Source organism: Moschus berezovskii, chromosome 20 (assembly GCF_049115385.1).
Source record: "Moschus berezovskii isolate FMDL1 chromosome 20, NW_MosBer_1.0, whole genome shotgun sequence".
NCBI classification, from domain to species: domain Eukaryota; kingdom Metazoa; phylum Chordata; class Mammalia; order Artiodactyla; family Moschidae; genus Moschus; species Moschus berezovskii.
Genome location: NC_142479.1, coordinates 63,668,614 through 63,692,364, shown reverse-complemented (window position 1 = coordinate 63,692,364; position 23,751 = coordinate 63,668,614). Strand labels below are relative to the sequence as shown.

General features: G+C 49.6%; 1 protein-coding gene and 1 pseudogene across 8 annotated transcripts in view; both read left to right on the top strand.

Moving 5' to 3' along the window:
* Positions 1-2,104: 2,104 nt before the first annotated feature.
* LOC148774777 (signal recognition particle RNA) lies at positions 2,105-2,334 on the top strand (annotated as a pseudogene).
* Positions 2,335-10,084: 7,750 nt separating this feature from the next.
* CARD14 (caspase recruitment domain family member 14) overlaps positions 10,085-23,751 on the top strand; it is a 23,180-nt gene continuing 9,513 nt past the window's right edge. For 2 of the 8 annotated variants that reach the window (XM_088829263.1, XM_055408400.2), the window contains exons 1-12: positions 10,118-10,226; positions 11,534-11,655; positions 12,300-12,527; positions 13,713-13,850; positions 14,763-15,088; positions 17,120-17,287; positions 18,245-18,364; positions 18,984-19,109; positions 19,581-19,736; positions 20,745-20,852; positions 21,765-21,907; positions 21,992-22,086. In XM_088829263.1, coding sequence (XP_088685389.1) covers positions 12,317-12,527; positions 13,713-13,850; positions 14,763-15,088; positions 17,120-17,287; positions 18,245-18,364; positions 18,984-19,109; positions 19,581-19,736; positions 20,745-20,852; positions 21,765-21,907; positions 21,992-22,086 — 1,591 coding nt within the window. In that variant the 5' untranslated portion in view covers positions 10,118-10,226; positions 11,534-11,655; positions 12,300-12,316. Of the gene's footprint in view, positions 10,227-11,533; positions 11,656-12,299; positions 12,528-13,712; positions 13,851-14,762; positions 15,089-17,119; positions 17,288-18,244; positions 18,365-18,836; positions 19,110-19,580; positions 19,737-20,744; positions 20,853-21,764; positions 21,908-21,991; positions 22,087-23,751 lie in introns of those variants that run through there. The other 6 variants (XM_088829265.1, XM_055408402.2, XM_055408401.2 and 3 more) reach the window with 6 other exon arrangements.

Below are 23,751 nucleotides of genomic sequence, written 5' to 3'. Positions count from 1 at the left end.
TTACCACTAGTGCCACCTGAAGGCTGAGCACCAAAATATTGATGCTTTCAAACCGTAGTGTTGGAGAAGACTCCTGAGTCCCGTGGACTACAAGGAGATCAAACCAGTCAATCCCAAAGGAAATCAACCCTGCATATTCATTAGGAGGACTGATGTTGAAACTGAAACTCCAATGTTTGGCCACCTGATTTGAAGATCCGTCTCATTTGAAAAGACCCTGATGCTGGGAAAGATTGAGGGTAGGAGAAGGGGGCGGCAGAGAATGAGATGGATGGATAGCATCACCAACTCAGTGGACATGAGTTTGAGCAAACTCTGAGAGATAATGAAACAAGAAAGTCTGGTGTGCTGCAGTCCATGGGGTCATAAAGAGTAAGATACAACTTGGTGACTGAACAACAGCAACAATAGATTATGAAACAGTTTAAATGCATCATGGTTGCCATAGGAGCCTCTTCAGGGTGGTCATTCTTTGCGGGGAGAGGACTCATTCTGATAACCAGTTTGGGAAGGTGAGCTGGCTTATCACTTCTCACTCTTTTGGCTAAGGTCAAGTGTAGAAAGATGGCCTGGCTACAGTAAGAGGTTGAGAGATTGGGGTTAAAGAGCCAGAGAAGGGCTGAGAGCTGGGGCCCCACTGGAGAGGCAGTAGTGGTGGCTGGAGCTGATGTAGTGGAGATGTGAGAGGAGGGCCCAGGTGATATTCTGGACAGGGAGCGACATATGGGATAGAGGGGGCTGTTAGGGTTTAAAGAACGAAGATTGACTTCTGGGTTTCAGGCGTGAGTATCTGGATGGGTACCATCATGAGATGGGAAAGCCATGAACAAAACCAACAGATCAAGCAAACATATGCTCATGTGTTCATAGCCACAGGACTCACAGCAGCCAAAAGGTGGGAACCACCCAGAGTCCACAAAACGAATGAATGAATAAATTCAACATGGTCCATCCACATGATGGGACATTTTTTAGCCATTATGCTGTATGAAAAAAGTCAGAACTCCAAGGGCACATGTGTATGATTCCATTGATGTGAAATGTCCCAAATAGGCAAGTCCATAGAGACAAGATGACACCACCCTTATGGCAGAAAGCAAAGAAGAACTAAAGAGCCTCTTGATGAAAGAGAGGATCAGTGATGGATCTGGTCCCATCACTTTATGGCAAAAAGATCAGGAAACAATGGAAACAGTGACAGACTTTATTTTGGGGGCTCCAAAATCACTGCAGATGGTGACTGCAGCCATGAAATTAAAAGACACTTGCTTCTTGGAAGAAAAGTTATGACCAACCTAGTTCAGTTCAATTCAGTTGCTCAGTCGTATCCGACTCTTTGCCACCCCATGAACTGCATATTAACCTAGACAGCACATTAAAAAGCAGAGACATTACTTTGCCAACAAAGGTCTGTCTAGTCAAAGCTATGGTTTTTCCAGTAGTCATGTATGGATGTGAGAGTTGGACTATAAAGAAAGCTGAGTGCCAAAGAATTTCTGAAGAATTGATGCTTTTGAACTCTGGTGTTGGAGAAGACTCTTGAGGGTCCCTTGGACAGCAAGGAGATCCAACCAGTCCATCCTAAAGGAAATCAGTCCTGAATATTCTTGGAAGGACTGATGCTGAAGCTGAAACTGCAATACTTGGGCCACCTGATGCGAAGAACTGACTCATTTGAAAAGCCCCTGTTGCTGGGAAAGATTGAAGGTGGGAGGAGAAGGGGACGACAGAGGATGAAGTGGTTGGATGGCATCACCGACTCAATGGACATGAGTTTGAATAAACTCCGGGAGCTGGTGATGGCCAGGGAGTCCTGGCGTGCTGCAGTCCATGGGGTCGCAAATAGTTGGACACAACTGAGCAACTGAACTGAACTGAATAGAAACAGAAAACAATTTGGTGGTTGCCAGGGAATGAGGGAGGAGCTGCTTAATGGACACAGGGTTTTGTTTTATTTTTTGAGTGAAAAAATGTTTTAGTACTCAATAGAGGAGATGGTCGCAGAGCATTGTGAATGCACTAAATGCCACTGTTCACTTTAAAATGGTTAATTTTGTTATGTGAATTTCACCTCAGTTAACAAACATTTAAAAATATATATATCTGTGCTTGAGCCCAGGAGTTCTGAGCTGTAACACATTATGCCTATATAGTTTCCACACTAAATTTGGCATCAATACCGTGACCTCTTGAGAGCAGAGGACCACCTGGTTGCCTAAGGAGGGGTGAATTGGCCCAGCTCAGAAACAGAGCAGGTCAAAACTCCCCTGCTGATCAGTAGTGGAACTGTGCTTGTGAATAACCACTGCACCCCAGCCTGGGCAATTTAGCACAACCCCACTCTAAGATAAAAAAAAAAAAAAGAATGATTTGATTTCCTTGAGTTAAATCTGAGATGACTAGGTAATCAGGGAGTTGTTAGGTAGGCAGTTGCATGTTCAAATGTGAGAAAGAAGCAGGGAATGAGCAGTGTCACCTCTTCCTGTGGGAATCGCTGCTTCCTGATTTCCCCTGGCCCACGCTTTGCACTGATGCAGGCCAGGGTCGGGGTGAGGGGTCCGTGCTCCCACGTGGAGGCCTTTGAGTCACACCCAGCCCAGCCCTAGATGCCTGCTCAGGTGGCCAGCTCACCTGTTGAAAACCTGTTTAGAATGCCTCAGTAGAAGTCCTGGGGTCAGGACTTCCCTGGTGGTCCAGTGGCTAAGCCTCCACACTCCCAGCCCAAGGACATGGGTTTGATCCCTGGTCAGGGAATTGGATCCCACACACAGCCATAAAGATCTCTTGAGCCACAAGTAAGACCTGGTACAGCCTAAACCACAGAAGCCCCGGGATCCTCCTGAGCGTTAGCTTGACGAGCAAAGAGGCGTCTCTTCCCCCGACTTATGATGCCTTTGTCATCCATTTGACTGCTGCCCACGCAGGGTACTGGGCTGGAGGTCCCCATCGTAAACCTGAACCCCTGTCCTGGGTGCTCTGTGCTGTGACCTGCACTTTGTTCTTATGGGGCCTTTCCTGTAGCACCTGGTTCCAGCATCTCCATTCCAAGGCAAACCCAGAACAAACCCCCAACTCCCTACATGTGGATAAGGCGACGACCCTCCACAGAGCTTCCAGGACGTTCGCAACACCTGTCTGTTTCTCACTCCGTGCTCCTTTCTTGATCACTGCCCTGGGCCCTGCTCACCAGGTGGGGCTTTCCTGGTGCCTCCCAGCCCTTTGGAATTCCTCTGGAGATGCTCTTCCCACTGAACCAGCTTACCAAAGTGCCGCCTGGTTGACCCTAGAAGTGTGTACCCAGCTAGGGTCTCGTGTCACACACAATAACTATCAGTCGGGTCCTCCTGATGCCCCAGTGGTGACTAAGAAATGGTTTTCGCCTTCAGAAAGCTCACAGTCCTTGGAGGCCTGGGGCTTCCTCAACTCTGTTCTCGTAACTCGAGGAATTTCTGTTTTTAACAGAGGTTTTGCGAGGCTTTTTAGCCACCTTAATACCATCATCCAGCTGCCTCTTTTACTTTGAAGGACAACATTTTGACAGTTTTTTATAACTATCTAGAATTTTCTGTGCACCAGGCATGGGGAGAAGTGCTTTCCCACCATGAGCAGGAGCCACTGCTATTTTTCTCCACTGGAAAAATAAAAAAGTTGAGACTTAGGGATTTAAATAGCCTGACCTAGAGGTTAGCTGATGTGCAGCAGGGCTGGGACTCTGATCCAAGAACTTGTGTCCTTGTCTGAGGTCAGATCTGTGTTCTTACATGCTCTGCCCTGAGTGGCTGCAGTCCCATCTCTCATACTCCCCAGGAGGAGGAGTGTTGGGTTCTGGTTGCTGTCCCTCTATCAATTAGCTGTGTGCCTGGTCAGAAGGATGATCCTCAAGATCCTTCTTACTCATATAGGCCCTGGAGCTATGGTTGTCCCTTCTTTCTTGTCTATCATCTGCATCAGTGTGAACCAGGCACCCAATGTTTATTTATTCACCCAACCGGTATTCATGGAGCATCACTCAGAGTGAGGACACAGCAGAAAACAAGGAAGGAAAGAACTGTTGTCCTCTGGGTCAGGCTTGTCATAGAGAGTCAGACAAAAAGCAGATAAATAACTAGAATATATAATATGTCAGGGAGCAGTGAGGCCAATAGAGAAAAATGAAACAGGGAAATGGGGAGGGGAAGTAGTGTGGGAAGTCTATGATTTTAAACAGAGTGGCTGGAAAGCCCTCTCAGATTCGCCCTTAAGTGAAGTCCTGAAAGAGGTGAAAAAAAGAGCACTGCAGGTAGAAGGAATAGCAGGTGCAAAGGCCCTGGGGCTGGCATGACTAGCCCCAAGACTAGCAAGGGGGCCCCATACGAGGAGCAGGTGAATGCTAATGAGATTAGCAAGCACCAGGAAATCAGGGCCTAGCATGTGGGGTGGGGTGAGGACTTAAGGATTGGAAATTTGAGCAAAGGAAATGATACAACCTGACTCATCCTCTAGCAACACAGGAGGCTCTGCCGGCTATGTTGAGAACTCACTATGAGAGTCATGGAGAAAGCAGCTAGGAGGTCATTGCAGCCGTCCTGGTAGGCGCCGATCAGATCACAGCAGTACAAATGGCAAGAATGATCAGATTCTGGATACATCTTAACATAGAAGAACCAAGACTTTCATTTAAATCTAAGTAGTAAGTATCCATGTTGATTTTAGATGGATCTATTGGGACTATTTAGATACTACCCAGAATTGCTAATGTGAGTTTACCCTAAACTTCCTAGGATCTTTCTGGAGAATTATGGGCTGACTATTCATATATAAGATTCTAAACTTCCTAGGATCTTTCTGGAGAATTATGGGCTGACTATTCATATATAAGATTCCATCCGCCCCAAGATTTTCCACCATCTTCTCAACCACCACCTTCTGTGGGTTGACCAGATGCACAGGCAGTTCTCGGAAGCTTCCTGTGGTTCTGGCAAAGGCAAACACACCCTTCATGCCCATCCTCCCTGCTGTGGGAACGTATTGGAGTTTCAGTGATGCGTGGAGGCTTGAGTGAGGTGCTGATTCTGTAGGCAGGGCCCAGACAGATGCACCTGTCAAACCTGCTCGTCTGCTGCTGCTGCTACTCAGGTGAGACTGTAGCCCATCAGCTATCGTTTCTCAGGGACGACGAAGGCAAGTGTACAGAGTCTACGTCTAGGAGAGCAGGTCAGCATACCCAGGGAGGGTGGACAGGACAGGCATGGGGTCCAAGAGCTGTTTGTGGGGCAGGGGGGAATGGGAAGGGCTGGCTTCCTCCTTATAAGGCATGGAGGTGTGCCAGGTTTGAGGACAAGAGGAGAAATCAGCTCATTGCATTTTGTTTGGTTAAATTACTTAAGCATCTGCTGGCTGCTAAGTACCACCGAAGACAGTGCAGGCCATGCTGGATGAAAGAAATGTTCTGTTTAGTACTCTTATCTCAGCATCATTGCCTGGGACGAAAGAAAAGGAAGGTTTCTAAGTTCAGGTGTAAAGTAAGACCAGGTCTTCCATCGTGGCTCAGTGGTAAAGAATCCTCCTGCCAATGCAGGAGATGCAGGTTCAATTTTTGGGTCAGGAAAATCCCCTGGAGAAGGAAGTAGCAATCCACTCCAGTAGTCTTACCCGGGAAATCCCACGGACAGAGGAACCTGGCAAGCAACAGTCCATGGGGTCATAAAACAGTTGGACATGACTCAGCGATTAAACAACAACAACAAATAAAGTAAGACCAACTGCTTCCTCTTGGTGGTAAGGGCAAAACCAGACATTTACAATGACACTTTGGTGTGGGATGTTAGCTGAGGGGTTCAAGGGAGCACCCCATTTGTGTTTGGTGACCTTTTGCTTCACTCACCGTATTTGTGGGTCATCAATTCCCTTAAGCTTCCTGTAACCTACTCCCCCTGTTCTGGAGTCCTGCATGTGCCTCTGTATGTGTGTATATGTGTGTACATGTATGTGTTCACAGCTTCTCCCCTACTTCACAGGCAGGCAAAAATCTGTGCCCTGGGCTATGAGAAGAATATTGACATGGGGAAATAGGAGGACCCACATCTTAGAGGCTTAGGGCTCTTATGATTTAAGACTCCCTCTAGAATTACTGTAGGGTTAAAAGAGGATTTTATAGAGTTTAAACTATCCTTAAGAATCTCCGGGCTAAATTTTCTCTACTATTAGGACTAACCCCTATTTATGTTGAGGCTAAGTTGCCAGGAAACTCCCATCTTTTAAATTCCCATTTGGGAACCTTTCTTAAGCTGCTTCACTGCATGAAGCAAGAACTAGCGTAGCTTCTACTCGATTATACCTACTTATACGCACACCCTGGTGTGGCTGACATGTCCCAGGAGTCAGGGGCAGTTGCTTGAGGTTTAGGGAGTCCCAGAGATGTCTGTCTTTAGCTGTGCTGGTAAGGCAGCTTGTCGCTTGAGCCGGCCCTGATTTTCCGAGTTCCCTTTGGTGGAAGTGGGATTCTGTGAACAGACAGACAGTCCTTGAGAGTCCTATGGGCATGCAGGGGCAGGAGTGGCAGTTGAGCCAGAAGGCGCTCCCAGGACAGGAGCGTGTCACCCATTATGACCCAGCCTTGGGAAGGCAACCCAGCCTTGGGAAGGCTTCCCAGCAAGTCCCTGTCAACAGGGCATCCACGGAGACCTGGGGATATGGAGTTCCCAGAGTTTGAGCCCAGAGTTTGAGCTGCCCCTGGCCCCAACCCCTGGCGACTATATCATATAATACAAATCAGCACGCCAGGGTGTAATTGGCTAAAAATAGAAGTCAATATTCCATGAGCCCAAATTTTTTGGTCACTGTCTCCTTGGAGCCAACTAATCCAGGCCATTGACTCCAATCTAAGGAGGGCATTTAGGGTCATTGTTCAGGACTGGTGTATTTATTTCTTATCTGTTTTTGAACCTTCAGGCTCAGGCTCGATTTGTATTAAGACGGATATTTTATAAGAAATTTGTGGGGAAACACAGGATTTTATAAATATGCTCTTCTTTATGAAGTGGAAGGTTAAGAAATCCTGTTTTGGGGTTAAGAAGCAGTTTCACATACACACACACCCCAAATGAGAGAAAGATGGGCAGATTAGACGGATGGATGAATTAAAATATAGATTGAGGGACTGCTAGAGAGACAGACACACTGACATCATTCCATAAACATGAGATCATGTTACACATTTTTTTAAATATGGACCATCTTTAAAGTGTTTATTGACTTCGCTACAATTGCTTCTGTTTTATGTTTTGGTTTTTTGGCCATGAGGCATGTAGGATCTTAGCCTCCTGACCAGGAATTGAACCTGAACCTGTTGCATTAGAAGGCAAAATCCTAACCACTGAACCACCAGGAAGTCCCCACCTGTTTTAAAAGCAAAATTTTAACTTTACTCACATTTAAGATTATGGTTGAATTGCTAAATGCAGTGTAAACGTTTCTAAGAACTATTACTTCTTTAAAAATTCCTGCTTAAGTTAAGAGATTATGAAAACCATGACAAGGTAGACTTTATTTAAAATCTACATGCTTCCGTTGAGATGTGGTTCTGTCATTGGCAGCCCTGAGCCTCTTGGCACCACTTCATCCATTTTGGGGCTCATCTGATATTCCGACGTTTCTCAAAACTTTGGGGAGAAACTTGTTTACCTTTCCATTGTTTGTATTTTGTGACTGCGGGTTTCTTTTAGTTGTTGTTTGTTTACATTTTTTTACTCATTTTGCAAGGCTCTTGAAGAGAGACTCTGTGAGTTTCTTCATTCAGCACGTTTCCCATTTGGACTGGTTCTATGTGTGGAATCTGACCCAGAGCCTTTGCACTGGACACGGTGAGAGCTGCAGCACTCACGAGGTTGTCATCTGAAAAGACACAAGGGGAACCCCTTGCGTAGGCACCTTGGCACGCATGTAACACAGTCCTGGTGGTAGTGAGGTTGACTGAGGGGAATAGGGTGCTGGACTGAGCCAGCGTAGGGGTGGAATGGGGGCGCTTCCCAGGTAGCGCTGGTGGTAAAGAATCTGCCAATGCTGCCAGTGCAGGAGATGCAAGAGACACAGCTTTGATCTCTGGGTCAGGAAGATTCCCTGGAGGAGGGCATAGCAACCCGCTCCAGTATTCTTGCCTGGGAAATCCCATGGACAGAGCAGCCTGTTGGGCTACAGTCCATGGGGTCACAATGAGTTGGACATCACTAAAGCGACTAAGCATGCACACACAAGGGTGGAACGGAGGAGGCCGGCAGGGAACCCAAATCGGCCGAGGGCAGAAGCACTCAGCTGTATCAGGGCCTCTGGGGTAGGGGATGGGAGCTTGGCTGGGGGCGCAGGGCTGTCAGGTGCCTGCAGGCCCAGCCTCCTTTGGCCAAGCACTGGGGCTGGGCACCTGATATATTATTGCTGCCACACCTGGTTTCCAGAAGGACAGGCAGGGCCTGAGAAAACAAAGACTATGGCCTTTTGAGGCAGGGCTGGATGAGGCTGGGAAGGACTGCTCCTGGAGATGATTCTCTGTCCTGGGTCCTTGGGTGGTTGACCAGTTAGAAGCCTGTCCTGACCCCAAGTCACCAGTCTGGCAGCCATGGAGAAGGTGCGTCTCATTTGGTCTCCATCTCTTGACAAGCCCACCCACCTCTAGATGCCAAGAAGTGCTTATTCCCCCAGTGACATCTAAAAGAGAACCTCACAGAAGGGCATTGATCATCACAAGAGAATCACTTGGTTGCGATAGGAATTTAGGCATAAATTACATAATGAGGGCCTGGAGACCCCTTGATCATGCAAATCAGAGCCAGCTTCATGGATGTAACATTCTTATGTTTATGGAATGATGTCAATGTGTCTGTCTCTCTAGCAGTCCCTCAATCTATATTTTAATTCATCCATCCGTCTAATCTGCCCTGTCCCTAGGACCCTGTGCTTGGTCTAATGCTCTGCTGTCACTGTCTAGAACTTCTGGAAACTTTTTAAACTAAGGGCCCATATTTTCATTTTGTACTGAGCTCTGTGGATTGCATAGCTGGTCCTGATGCAAGGTAGGTCATCCTGATTTGAAGGGCCACACCAAAGAGATGCAGACTTCTACTGGGTAGAGATCCCAGGAGCTTGCGAGCCTTCCATTCAAGTGTGTAGTTGACTGCTTGGACATGGCTGGGCACTCCAGGACTTGAGCCAGTTTGCAAATTCCCTTTGTGCAAATGTATTAGTTTCCCAAGGCTGCCATAATAGATTACCGTACCGCATGGCTTAAAATGACAGAAATGTATTTGCCCTGAGTTCTAAAAACCAGAAATCCAAAATCCAGGTGCCAGCAGGTCCAGACTCCATCTGAAGGTCTCAGGGAGAATCTGCCCAATGCCTTTCTCTGAGCCTCAGGTATTGCTTGCAATCCTTGGTGACCCTTGGCTTCTTTGAGCATCGCTCTGATCTCTGCCTTGGTTGCCCCATGACTTCTCCCTGTAAGTCTGTCTCTGGATTGCTTCTCTTCTTATAAGGTCACTAAGTCATAAGGGATTCAAGGCCCCGCGCTAACAACTTTATCTTGATCACATCTGCCATGATTTTGAAATAAAGCCACATTCACAGGTACTGGGAGTGAAGACTTCAACATATAAAACCCTGATTCATGGACACAGTTCAACCTATAAAACCCTGATTCCTAAGCATCCATCAACTGTTCCCTGAAGAAACCAGGAATGAACCACCTAAGGACAGGACTGCTATTCTTGACTTGCTCCCTCTTCTTCCTCAACCAGTGAGGTCCCCAGGCCCCTTTCCCACCCACAACTGTCGATAGAGCCCTCCTTCCGAGTACAAGACTTAGGGGAAGGGTATCAGTGGAGTCTGTGTGACTATTGCACCTGCGCAGTCTCCTTGGTCTCCTAGGGTTCAAAGCTCACTTTCCTTCTACAAGCCTGCTTCCAAGCCCCAAGGAAGCTTTTATAGTTCCTGAGCAAATGGTAGGGATCAAAGATCTGTCGAATTATTTCCTGGAACAGTCTGCTTTTCTCCCCGCTTGCATTAGTCTTTGGTGCCGAGACTCTGAGTTTCTGTGCAAGTCATGCGGCTTGAGATAGATATGAGATCATCTTAGCACGGGTTTTCAGGCTTTTCTCGCCCAGACCCGTCCTGCCGGCACCGCACCTGGCCTCAGAGGGGACCCAGGATCCCATCCCACTGCGAGGAGTGCCTGCAAAAACGAATGTGAGCAGTTTTGGGTGAGTCCTCGCTAAAGATGGGGCCCCTCGTGTGGACTGTAGGGGGCTGTCTATGGGGACAGGACCCTCCAGTGACCATCTCCTTGTTTTCTTAGTTTACAAGGGTTGATTTGCTGTAGTTTCCAAGCATTTTTCATGTATAGACCTCTTCAAGAGGTATATGAGGGATTAACCTGGTGGTCCAATGGTTAAGACTCAGTTTCCAAGCAGGGGGACAGGTTCAATCCCCTGGTCAGGAAACTAAGATCCCACGTGTCATGTGGTACAGCCAAAAGCTTTTTTAAAAATACAGGTATTTGACTCCAGCTGCTCCACCTTGCCATTCCAAATGAAAAGAACCAAATCATAGGAATTCTCAGTCTGAGAGAAACTGTCCCACCTGTGCTCAAAGTGATGTACATGGACAGTCACTGTGGCACTGCGTGTGTTGGAGAAAAAGGTGAAACAACCTAAGGCCCATCCATAGGAGCACCAACTGTGGTTTCTTAGTATAATTGAATTCAGCACACAGTTTAAAAATATATCAAGCTGCATGTATCCATTTGCTAAACCTCAAAAAACAGGCTGAGGGACTTCCTTGGCTATCCAGTGGTTAAGACTTGGGCTGTCACTGCCATGGACCCGGATCTGATCCCTGGTGGGGGAACTAAGATCCCACAAGCCACGTGGTATGGCAAAAATAAACAACAAAAGAATAAACAGTCTGAGTATAGAGCCATGCCCAGTACCACACCGTTTATGGGGTTCCCGGGGGCACATGACAAGATGCCCTGTGTTGTTTTAGACACACTCATATGCATCAAATGGTCCAGAAGTTACCTGAGGGAAGAGAGCGAGGGACAGGACCTGGAGACAACAGAACTGGGCTGTCTCTAACTGCGTGTCCTTAAAAAGGAGACCAGGCGCAAAGTGTTAAGATGGGTTGAATCTGTGTGACTGGTATATGGCTATTTTAGCTCTTTTGCAGGATTTTTTTAGGATGCTTAAAACAGGCTGCAGGTGAAAAGCATCTTAAAGTATTTGGATGGATCAGTGGGCTAGTGACTTTGTGCCAGGGCTGGAGGGAGGAGAGGGGCTCAAGTGGGGGCTCACCTGTGGAGGTGACTCATTACAAAGCCAGGGAGCATCTGGGGTGGGTTCTGTGGCTGGCAGTCTGGGCAGGGTGTCCTCTGAGGTCCTCTTAACACAAGTTCTTGTGCTTGGATGTGATTGTGTCTCCCCTTTCCCCAATCACCCTTTCATGAGATATTAACCTCACAGATATACTGTCTGTTTATGCACATCTGTGCTTTATATGGGCTTCCCAGGTGGCGCTAGTGGTAAAGAAACTGCCTGCCAAAGCAAGAGACGTAAGAGACCTGGGTTTGATCCCTGGGTCAGGAAGATCCCCTGTAGGAGGAAACGGCAACCCACTCCAGTACACAGAAGAGTAAGAATTTTTGCTCAAGAATCAATTTTTGACCCCTTGGGGGCTCTGTTACACCTGCTAAGAATGCATGTTCTAGATCCATCTGGTTTGTTTTGTTTTTTCAATAAGACAGATTTTATTTTATTTTTTATTTATTTAGCTGTACCAGGTCTTAGCTGTAGCATGCAGCATCTTTAGTTGTAGCATGCAGCATCTTTAGTTGTAGCATGTGGAATCTAGTTCCCTGACCAGGGATTGAACCTGGGCCCCCTGCATTGGATCACAGAGTCTTAACCACTGAACCACCAGGGAAAGCCCCATCCATCTGGTTTGTAATGTCACCCTCATTCAGGACACCCATTCCCCAGGCCAGGGGCAGCTTCCTGAGATTTAAAGGCAAATCCAGTCTCCTGAATCCAAAAGAAACCCTGTTCTGCTTGCTCTGCTCCTGGTTGAGGGATTGACTTGATATCAACTATAAGGATGGACAGCATCCTCCTGCTGGTCACAGGACACCTGGGCCAGAGCGAGTGTCATGACCTCTCTGAATTGGTCATTTCCTCCCTACTGCTGACTTGGGGAAGAGGGTTTGGATGGAATGACCTCCTGGACAGGAAGCTGTGTCTCTCTGACCCCAGCCCTCCGTGGCCACCCTTCCCATCCAGGGTGCTGAGGCCGGGCCATGGCAGAGCTGTGCCGCACGGACTCCTCACTGACCTCCCTGAACGAGGAGGTGCTGTGGGAGATGATGGAGGACCACCGCTGCAGGATCGTGCGCAGCATCTGCCCCAGCCGTCTCACCCCCTACCTGCGCCAGGCCAAGGTGCTGGACCAGCTGGACGAGGAGGAGGTGCTGCACAGCCCCAGGTTCAACAATACGGCCATGAGAGTCGGTGAGGACCTGTGTTCCCGCCCACTGCAGAGCCGGCTCGGCGCAGGTGGCCCTGGAAAGGCCTGTGTGAGGGCAGGGAGTGCAAGACCTTGAGATGACCTGAGGTCAAGTCATGGGACTGGGTTAGTGCCCCAGAAATGCCACCACAGATGACCACAAACTGGGTGGCTTAAAACTGCAGAAACGTCTTCTTTCACACTATGGAGACCAAAAGCCTGAAATCAAGGTGTCAGAAGGGCTGAACTCCCTCTGAAGGCTCTAGGGGAGAAAACCTTTGCCTTTTTCTTCTTCTGGTGGCCCCAGAATCCTTGGTTTGTGGCTACATCACTGCAATCTCTGCCTCTGTCATCACATGTTCTTCTTTCTGTCTTCTCCTTTTTTGTCTTTTATAAATAAGAACGTTTGTGATTGGATTTATGGCCTACCTGCATAATTCAGGAGGACCTCCTCTTGAGATCCTTACCTTAATTACATCTGCAAAGCCTTTTCCGAACAAGGTCCCATTGACAGCTTCCAAGTGGACATAACTTTGGGGGCCACAACTCAACCCATTCCAGATGTCTTTGGCGCTGATTCTGATTGTCTGACTAGCTGTGTTTATTCATTCAAAAATAGGAAAGCTTCATCATATGAAGTTGTTAGGAGAATGGAGTGAGTTACTCTTTATCAGATACTCATCTCAAAGCCTGGGCCTTTGAAAACAGGCAGTAAGTGGTAGGCACAACATGATACTATTTGTGCCTGTTGCCTTATGACCATTACATAGGGGAGAAATTAATTCAAGCCGAGAGTGATGGGATCTAGGTGGGCTCGGAAGGCCCGAGCCTCTCTGGGACCGGACCCTGGGGGCACTGCTATTTGCTTCTTTCCTCCCATCTGTTTTGTATATGTGTGTCTGCATGTGTCCACAACACACCTGGGAGAGGTCTGGAGAGGAACGATTATCCTTTTGAGTCTTTTATTCTCAACTCTTAGCACTTGGGTTGTAGCAGTTCCTCAATAAATATCAGCCTGACCCTTTTCGAGTCTGACCTGCTATCATGGAAGCAGTAAATCGACCCTGGAAAACTTCTTTGACCTCCTGATCCCTAGATGTGCAAGGATGGCTGCCACCCTGCTGTGCTCTGCTTCCTTCATGGGAAGCCCACCCAGTGCCTGGCTAGCTAAGACTGTTCTCTCTCCCAAGGGTACTTGCTGGATTTACTAAAGACTCGAGGCAAGAATGGGGCCATTGCCTTCCTGGAGAGCCTGAAGTTCCACAACCCTGATGTCTACACCCTGGTCACCGGGCTGCAGCCCAGCGTGGACTTCACAAACTTCAGTGGTGAGATCTGGTGATATAACCAGGAGTGAGCAGGTGTCCCTCCTTGACTGTAGGCTGTTCCAAACTGGGCAGACATTCCTGTCCCTGTGCTCCAAACACACCCTCCAGACTGTGGGGGTGAGGAGACCCCCCACACACACACTAACCCTAGTGGGTAGGCGGAGCCCATGGCCTTGGATTATAAATGAAAAGCTTTGTCCCTGACTATCCAACCCCAAAAGCAGACCCCTCGCAGGGCCTGGAACCTGCATCTGAGAGGCGCAGGCAAAGAGGAAGTGTGTCCTTTCCTAGAAAACCTTTGCCTTGAGGTGCTGGAGGCAGAAGGGAACCGGGTCCCACTCGGTCCTGCCCAGTCCTGCCAAGCTCTGGCTCTTGGGAGGGGCCGACGGCAGGAAAAAGGAGAGGAGCTGCTAAGTAAAGATTTATACCGGCCAGGTGGGGGATGAGGTCTTGTTCATTAACTGAGTCATTTTAGGCTTCCCTGGAGGAGTTGTTGAGAGATTTAGGTATTTGAAGGGGCAGGGCGACATCACTCAAAACTGTGGGTAAGAAAGTGTTTCAGCCTGTTTGTCATCACAGCCCCTATTTATGGGATGGTTCTGCTATACAGATTTGTGTTCTTTGTTATGTTTGCCTTAGGATGACATGAGAATGAACATCGAGCAAGGTTCGGCTGGATGGTGGCAGGGGATGGGAGTTAGGTTTAAACAGCCAGGTCCCACAGGGAAGCCAAGACAGGGACAAAAATCACCTGTCATGCTATTTATTTAACTGAAATATCGAGTCCTGTTGAGCCTGGAAGCATTTAAGGTGACCCACAGATTAGGGTGGGGGCCCTGCTTGAGAGTGTGGGCGCAGGAAGCAAGACCCTGCAGGATGAGGAGCCCCTGGCCTACCTGCCCTGTCCCTCAGGGCTCATGGAGACGTCCAAGCTGACCGAGTGCCTGGCGGGGGCCATCGGGAGCCTGCAGGAGGAGCTGAGCCAGGAAAAGGGGCAGAAGGAGGCACTGCTGCGGCAGTGCCAGCAGCTGCAGGAGCGCCTGGACCAGGCCGAGGCCCGCGCTGAGGGCCTGCGTCAGCTGGAGGCCGACCACAGCCGCATGAAGCGCGAGGTCAGCGCCCACTTCCACGAGGTGCTGAAGCTGAAGGACGAGATGCTGAGTCTCTCGCTGCACTACAGCAACGCACTGCAGGAGAAGGAGCTGGCCACCACGCGCTGCCGCAGCCTGCAGGAAGAGGTAACAGCTCGGGGTGCCCATCCTGACCTGCTGCTGCCCGCTCTGGGTCTTTGCACTTGCTGGCCTATCTCTTGGAACCCCTACTCCCACTCCCTGCAACACCCCTGCAGGAAACTTCTCCGCCAGGGTCCCCTCGAATAGGCTATGTGGCCTCAAGTCCACCCTGTCCTGCAATCGCCTGGTCTGTGAAGTGCCCACGATAGGGAGCCCTCCTCCCCATACTACCTCTGGGGGACTGTCTGGTCTGGGAGTGGTGGCTGTTATGGAATAGTGGAACCACCCAGCCCTGCTCCCCTCCAACTACATCAGTAACCAAGGGGACTTCTATTGGCTCCTCCTTTGTCTTTCTCGGCTGGTCTTGGATACAGGTGGGAGAACAGGAATGTTACTAGTGAGGCCCCCTCAGACCCCAACAGTATTTTACTCATATTTCTGTTGGGGATAATTATTGTATCTTCTTATTGATCTATAAGAGTTCTTTATGGAAGACAGTCATTCCTTGTCATTTTGGCATTTGCTTTTAACTATGGCATTGTTTGATTTTAGTTTTCTAAATTTTATTTAGAAAGAATTTTGAATTTACCCAAAAATATCCAGATAAAAATACAAATACATCCACATACCTTTTCTTTATCACTGTGCTCTCTCTCTTTCTCTCCCCATGTGTACACACACGCATCATGGCCCTTTACCCCCAAACATTTTGATGTATATTTCCTAAAAATAGGATACTCTCTTATATAATTGTGGTGCAGTTTTCAACTTCATAAAATTACAGTCATATAATCCTTAAATCTACTGTATGTGTTCCAGTGTTATAGTTGACTGAAAGTACATTCTTTATGGCATTTTTCCTCCATTCTAGGATCAGGTATTGTACCAAAATCGCCAAAGTACTCTTACTATTACTCCCTGCAGCTGGTAAGCAATCTGGGGTATGGGAGAGGCGTTTTGAGGGCAGCAAGCACCCTAGCTTCCTGTCGACACCTCCCCCTGGACTTAGCCTGACCAGTGATTCTTGCCTGAGCACATCTTTACTCTGGTGGCTGCAAAATGAGCCCCATCTCCAGGTGCTCCCCCCGGTGACCAGTTGGCCTCAGCATCCTGACCGTGAGAGGAGCCTTTCCTTTCCCAACTTGTGCATCTGTTATTGGCACAGATGCATGGGTTCCTATTTCCAATAATCTGTAACATATCATTGTCTTTAGTTTGGTGCTCAAGTGTCCTAGATTTGGCAGTGGGAACCCCTTCAATATGTCATGTCCTGGGACATGACATGCCATCAAGTTTTCTTAGCACTGACTTTCTTTGCATCATCACAAGATATTCTAAGATCACCTCATACCCACCCCACCTCAGCTCCAAAGTCAGCCATTTCTTCAAGGGGCCCCAGTTCCTTTTAGTGACCAAGATCTGGGCTCTAGGTGTGCTCATGGCTACTGGGGTATCTTTGCTCCTCAGCCGGTTTAGCAGAGAGGACTAGGAAGCATGCACATAGATACACAAGTATACCTACACCTACAGATATGCATGGGCACCCATGCATGCAAGTATGCATACACACATACATGCACATATTTTAGAAATCATGAGTTCACACCCAAACCTCTAATTCCAGTAGATTCCCCCGGGGTTTCTTCTCGCTGCCCCCCCACTTCATCTGACATGTTCAGCAGAATGTGGAAAGGCGGAGAAGCAGGGCCATGCTGGAGGAGGCTTAGTTCGTCCCGGGCTGCATTGGCTGTCAGATCCAAGAGCCGATGGCAAGGGCTCCTTTCTCTGTTCCTGGAGACCCCAGCTCAGTGATTTAACCCCTACACCCCCCTGTAAGATAAAGCTAAAACGCTTTTATCATCCTACAGGGACTATTTGTTAGGTTAAACCCTTTACGGATTTTGAAATCTTGGGAGAGGAACCTTTGTGAGTATGAAAAGCGTCATCACTAAGGAGAAAGGCTGAGGACCACACCCGGCTCCTGGTCTAGTGGAGAAACAGCAGTGACCTTCTCCCCCTCCTTCTCCTCCCTGGCAGCTGTATCTGATGAAGCAAGAGCTGCAGCGAGAGAAGATGTCTTCTTCCTGTGAGCGGGAGTTTCGAGAGCGGTCCCTGAAGATGGCCAGCGACCTGGAGCCTGGAGACGAGGAGCTGAGCCGCCTGAAGGAGGAGAATGAGAGGCTCCGTTCCCTGACCTTCAGTCTGGTGGGTCCTGGTGCCCCCAAGGCTCAGCTTCCTGCCCTGGTCTCCCCCCAAGGCTCCACTTCCTGCCCTGGTGGCCAGCAGGTAGCGTCTCTGGCCTTGGCCTGGGGCCTCCGGACTGTGGGATTTCTGACAGGTGGTTCTGCTGAGGTGCAGCTAAGGTCTGGGTGAGATGAACCTGTGACTCATCCTCACCACCCCTTCTCACATCCCTCCTTCCTCTTCTTTCCAGACCCCATATGCTGGCAAAATGGAAAGCTATTGTGCACGTATTCAAAAGTCTTAGCTCGTTTGCTGCTGCTATGTTGTTTTGGAGTAAATGGAGGCTGATTATAATTGATGAGATTAGCTTTAAGGTTGTGGAAGCGGGGGAACTTTCTGCCTGCAAAATATTCCGCCATCCGGCTCAGGCAGGCACAGGGGAGTGGGGAACTGTAAGATGCAGAGAAGTTCGTGTTTATGCAAACCCTGAAATTACGCAAATCATCTGTCTCTCCTCTCCGGTCCCTTTCGATCAATAGATATCTATTTTTTGAACTCGTCCTTCAATAGACATTGTGGGTCACCTGGCCTGAGCTGTGCCATCGTTCATAAAAGTGAACCTGAAGAGGGAAGCCTCACCCCTTGATATTCATCCTCCTGGAAGCCTCTGCCTTTGGATCTATTGAGGAAGCAGGCTGAAACTGCCTGAAAGAACAAGGCGCTATCCTTCCCTCAGAGGCTTTCAGCTTCCTGTACTTTGTCTCCTAGCCACGCACACATGGAGCTGAAATGCATGTTCCCCATTTTGATTGCTGATCTTGCCTTTTTTCCTGCCTAACGTGCAGTAATAAAGCTAAATCCATCCCCACACCCGGACTCGAAGCTTCCTGCCTCCTGTCCTGGGACGAGATGATGGGGATGTTTCCCTGGGGCCTTCAGGGAGGTCAGGGTCCCTGGGCTGATCTCTCTTTGTGCCAGGTGGAGAAGGACATTCTGGAGCAGAATCTGGATGAGGCCCTGGAGAGCAGGCAGGAGCTGGTGGACCGCATCCACTCTCTGAGGGAGCGGGCGGTGGCCGCTGAGAGACAGCGAAAGCAGGTGACGCTGCTGGGCCGTGTTTAGGGGCCGGGCTGCCTGGATGAGGAAGCAGATTCTTTAATCCACACTGAGCTTAAAACCAACTTTGCCCAAGAAATGCATTGGCCTGTTCGCTTATTCCTTTATCAAACTAGACTGGGCACCAACTCAGAATCCAGGGCTAAAGGCCACATCTACTTTGTGGGGTGATGAGAAAGTAGGTCAGGCAAACAAGCGATTAAAACACAGAGTGATTTCCAGTGTGTGGGGGCCCCAGGGTGAGAGCCAGGGATTTAGTTAGTTGCTGTAAAAGGCAAGGGGAGGATGAGAGAAAGGGGACAGTGGAAGAGAATGAGGTGGGCAGAGGGGAAATAGGTATGCCTTTTGGGACATGGAACAAACAAAACACAATTTGACATGCAGGACCTATGCATATTTTGGTGATCAAATTAAAATATAATCAACACAGCAACTCTAGATGCACCTGAAATCTAGCACTTAAGAAATGAGTGTCAATTCACCTTATTTCCTCTCGAGAACCACCTCCCTCACTTCTCCCTGAGACTCCCTCACCCCTATTCTCAGCCCTACCCTCGGAGTCACTGAACTCCGTGGACCATGTTTGTCCCCCTCCGTCCAGTACTGGGAAGAGATGGAGCAGACCCTGCTCCAGTTCCAGAAAACCAAGGTGGATTGTGAAATCTACAAGGAGAAGATGAACGCCCTGCAGAGCCAAGTGGTCGAGCTGCAGAAGGAGCGAGACCAGGTATCCGGGAGGAGTGAGGGGCCGGCCTGGGTGCCAGGCTGAGGGGCTCTGAGGACCGAAGGTGCAGTCCCCGAGGGGTCTCAGGAGGGTCGGGAAGGCCACTCTGGGTGTGGCTTATTGCTGGCCAGCCAGGTCACCTGACCTCAGTGGCAGCAGGTTCCAGACTCGCGGTCTAGCTCCTTGGTCCCCAGGATGCTTTTCAGCTCCCTGCCACTGCTGCCTGCTGCCCTCCTTTCATTTCGAGCAGGAGGTGTTTGTGTGCACCCCCTTATTGGCTGTCACTGAAACTGCTAACTTTTACACGAATCATAAATGGTGGTAAGCCACAGAACGAGCTGTGTGTGTTGCACACCCAGGGAGTCCAGGGTAAACACAGGCCAGAAACAGGGGCTTTCTCTGGCTGGACTCCTGCGACACAGCCTCTTTATCCTCTGGGCATCGATCCTTTCTGTCTCCCATCTCGGCTTCCAGGCCTACTCGGCGAGGGACGGAGCCCAGATGGAGATTTCTCAGAACCTGACCGAGAAGGACGCCCTCCGCAGGAAGGTGTTTGAGCTGATGGACCAGGTCTGCGAGCTGCGCCAGCAGGTCCAGCGGCAGCAGGTGCAGGCCGAGTCGTCACCGGGGGTGAGCACTGCTGGGGGGAGGATGCAGGGTGTAGGGGCAGACCTGAGCCAGCCACACGGGCCCACTGGCACCACCGGATTCAGCTCTGTCCACAATGCTGCTCCTGTGAGCAGATTGTGTAGTGTGGTCAAAGGTTGACGGTATCCAGTGGGGCAGGCTGAGTCTGCTTCTGCATCTCTTTTTATGCTAATACCATGCAAGTCATAGAAGGGTTAGCTTGGTGGAAGGTTCTGGAACCTGGAATGTGCGGCGCTCAATGAAGAAAGCAAGCATAGGAAACTGTGCAGGTAGTCACTTGGTCTAGTGGGTGATGTCTTCCTGGGATGCTTGAAAGTAAACCACCTGAGAGCTGAGTGATAGAAATGAAGGAAGCTGCATTCTCAAAGAACTAAAATTACTGTAAAACCTCTAATAATGGTCTTGCCAGAAACTCCAGCTCCAGACACCCCGGTGGGTGGGTGAGACTCTTCAGAGGTGCCCAGGGACACCTGGGAGGCACAGCCAGACCTTCCCCTCCCTAAGTAGGGGTCCCAGCCCTTCTTCCCTCCCCCACTTGCCGTATCAAACATGTTAAAAAATATATACGTATGCATGGAAAAGAGACTGACGAATAGATAGCAAACTGCTTGCTGCTCTGAGTGTGGGAGGATGGGTCAATTTTGCTTTCTTCTCTAATTGGCCTATTCCTCCCCACCAATATTCTTTGTGGGCTATGTATAGATATACATATAGTGTCTATTATTTGTATAACCAGGAGAGAATAGCATGTATTATCCAAAGAGGATAAAATGCAGTCACCAAGCTGGTTGCTGCAAGTCCCATTGGTGGCCAGTTCCCACAGTGCCAGGTATCCCAGGCTGGGAGAAGGGGACATAAATGTTTTGCCTTGAAACCCAGGAAAGGAAACCACTCAGGAAGCTGGAGATATAGGGGTTGCCACTCGGTAGAAACTCCAAGAGCAACCTAGGATATTCCCTGAATTAACCAATCTGTCTGGATCTTTGGCAGCCCAAGCAGGAGGTGGGGGCCAAGGAGCCCTGTCCGAAGGGGAAGCAGCGGCTGGTGCGTATGTTTGCCCTCTGCCCGCGGGACGACAGCGATGGCAGCTCCTCTGAGGTATGGCCAGTGCCTCCACCACTGCTGGGGCTGGACCAGACCTCGTCTATCAGAACAGAAGAGGGTCTGGCATGTAGGAGATGCTTAAAGCTGCTAAAGAAATGCTTATCAAGCGAACAGGGGAGCTACATATGGATCTACATGTTTCATCTGCATCCTCCAGTTCCACGCTCTGCATCTGGCATGTTTCCACCCCGTCAGCACATGACCCTCACTAGCCAGGATCTTAGCCTCTCTGGCCTTGGTTGCCTTATATGTAAAGTGGGACAGTGTGTGTGCTCAGATGTTCAGTCACACCTGACTCTTTGTGACTCCCATGGACTGTAGCCCACCAGACTCCTCTGTCTATGGGATTCTCCAGGCAAGAATACTGGAATGGGTTGCCATTTCCTTCTCCAGGGGATCTTCCCGATCCAGGGATCAAACCTGTGTCTCTTATGTCTCCTGCATTGGCAGGCAAATTACTTACCACTAGCACCACCTGACACACCCCAAAGTGGGACAACGCTACCCACCAGATAGATTTATTGTCAAGAACTAAGTCATACAGGTGACTTCCTTGGAGGTCCAGTGGTTAAGATTCTGCACTTCCACTGCAGGGGGGCATGGACTCAATCCCTAGTCAGGGACTAAGATCCCATATGTGGAAGGGTGGCCAAAAAACTTAAAAAATAAAGAACTAAGCAACATAAAATCTAGAAGTAGCTAACAGAGTAGCCAACACATAGTAGGCACTCAATTAATGTGGCTTGGCTCTTTGCTCCTCCTTCCCCTCCTCTTGCCTCCTCTGCCCTGTCAGTGGGAGGCCATGGCTTATTATCACTACACGCTACACAGTAGAGGCAGCAGGGATAGTGTCCTAGGGGATCCCCATGAGAGCCCCGTGGTGACTTCTGCTGTGTTCTCCCCCAGTCTCGGCTCTGGTCTGACCTGAGTGCCACGTCCAGCCGAGAACTGGTGGACAGCTTCCGCTCCAGCAGTCCTGCGCCTCCCAGCCAGCAATCCCTGTGCAAGCGGGCCACAGAGGACTTCTGGGAAGACCCCTGGTCTTCCAGGTAGAGTGGGGCTGTGGACAGGATCAAGTGGCTCCAGCTGCCCGTAGCTCCCTGGGACATTGACTTCCATCTTATGCTTTGCAGCAGCTGCCCAGAAATCCTGGAGGTGGACCAGGGAGGCTCCCTGGGTGCTAAGAAGAGCAATGCAGACTTGGATTTTGAGATTGTAGACCGGGCAGGTGAGTGTACCCCCAAACCTCTGCAGTCACCCCACCACCCCTGGCTGGGCTAGCAGAGCCAGGAAGGAGAAGACAGGGATCTTCAGGCAGGCAGGTGAGACACCCCAGGGGAGGGGCAGAGAGAGTGAACCTGACTACTGCCCTGACCTGAGCCTCTGGGAAAATCCAGACAGCCTGGCAGTTCAGACGAGTGTCCAGATGTGCTGTGTTCACTGAGTGTCCTTTTGTTTTCACCTGGAGGCTAAAGGAGTTGCGTTCACCTCCACGTCCAGCTCAGCATAAAGTTCAGATAGCTCCAGACACACACATCCTCTCTCTGCCCCTCCCTGTTCTGACCCACGCACACTTGGGCCTCCCAGTGACACCAGAGCAACTGGCTTCCATCCTCGCTGCTCCTTGCTGAGGCACCTGCTGGGGACATTTCTGCCCATGCTGGCACCTGAGACATTCCCCTTTCTCCTGTGGCTTGTTCCTCATATTTGTCACTTAACTGGTGCTGTCTCCTTCTCAAGGCACAGGCCCCTCACAGGGCCCCCACTTTGCCTCTCCCCTTGAGTCTTGCACAGAGCAGGAGCTTAGCGTCTTGTCTGAATTTCACCTGACAGCCACCAGGGAGTGCGTGTATCCCCACGCTGTCGCCTGGCAGCCCCTTTAGGTCTGATGGCCTCGGGCTTTCTGTGGGTCATGTGACCAGAAACTTTGCCTCTTACAAATTCATTGCCATTTTTATTTATAACAGAGGCTCCACCCCAGATATAACCAACCTGGATGTGAGATCACAAACAGGATGAGTCAATGCTCTTTTTTCTTTTGTAATGATTGTGCTTCAAGTCCTGGTTTATTTACTTTTGACCTCAAATACATCGGGAATGTATAATTTCACTTGGCTTTGAATGTGAGCACGAATGTATGTTTATCTGTGAGCTGGGCACAGGCTGCCTGAAACTGGCGACCACTAGCTGTCTGAGAGCCCTCTGGTTCTCTGAGCAGCTCAGGAGGCGAGAAGCGTAGCCTTACCTGCAGGGAGGCTGACACCTGGGCTGGGGGCAGCCCATCTGCCTCACAGGCTACATATTAAAATATAGGCCTTGGGGAGACTCTGAGGACATCTAGCCCTGCAGATTGCCAACTCGGAGTCCTGCTGTGGCCAGCTGGGTAGCAGGGTGACCTGGGAGTCAGGAGGCAGCCAATGACCAGTGCCAGCAGCGGCTGCCACACAGAAATACAGGCCCAGAGTTATGCCAGATTTGATTTCTCAAGTGAAGACAGAAGTCCAGATTCCAGATTCCCTATTTTGTAAAATGCTAACAACTCAAATACCGCAAAAGGACACAATGTAGATTCAGTTCAGTTCAGTTCAGTCGCTCAGTCGTGTCCGACTCTCTGCAACCCCATGAATCACAGCACGCCAGGCCTCCCTGTCCATCACCAACTCCCAGAGTTCACCCAAACTCATGTCCGTAGAGTCGGTGATGCCATCCAGCCATCTCATTCTCTGTCGTCCCCTTCTCCTCTCTTACACCCTGACAAATGCAGTTCCCCACCAGCCTCTCCTATTTTAGTGGAGGTGAATCAAGGTTCTGGGCATCAAGGAAGGGAGGGGCAAGAGAAGGGTCAGCCTCAGCAAAACACAGAACAAGTAGGGGGGTGCCTGTGCCTGGGGCG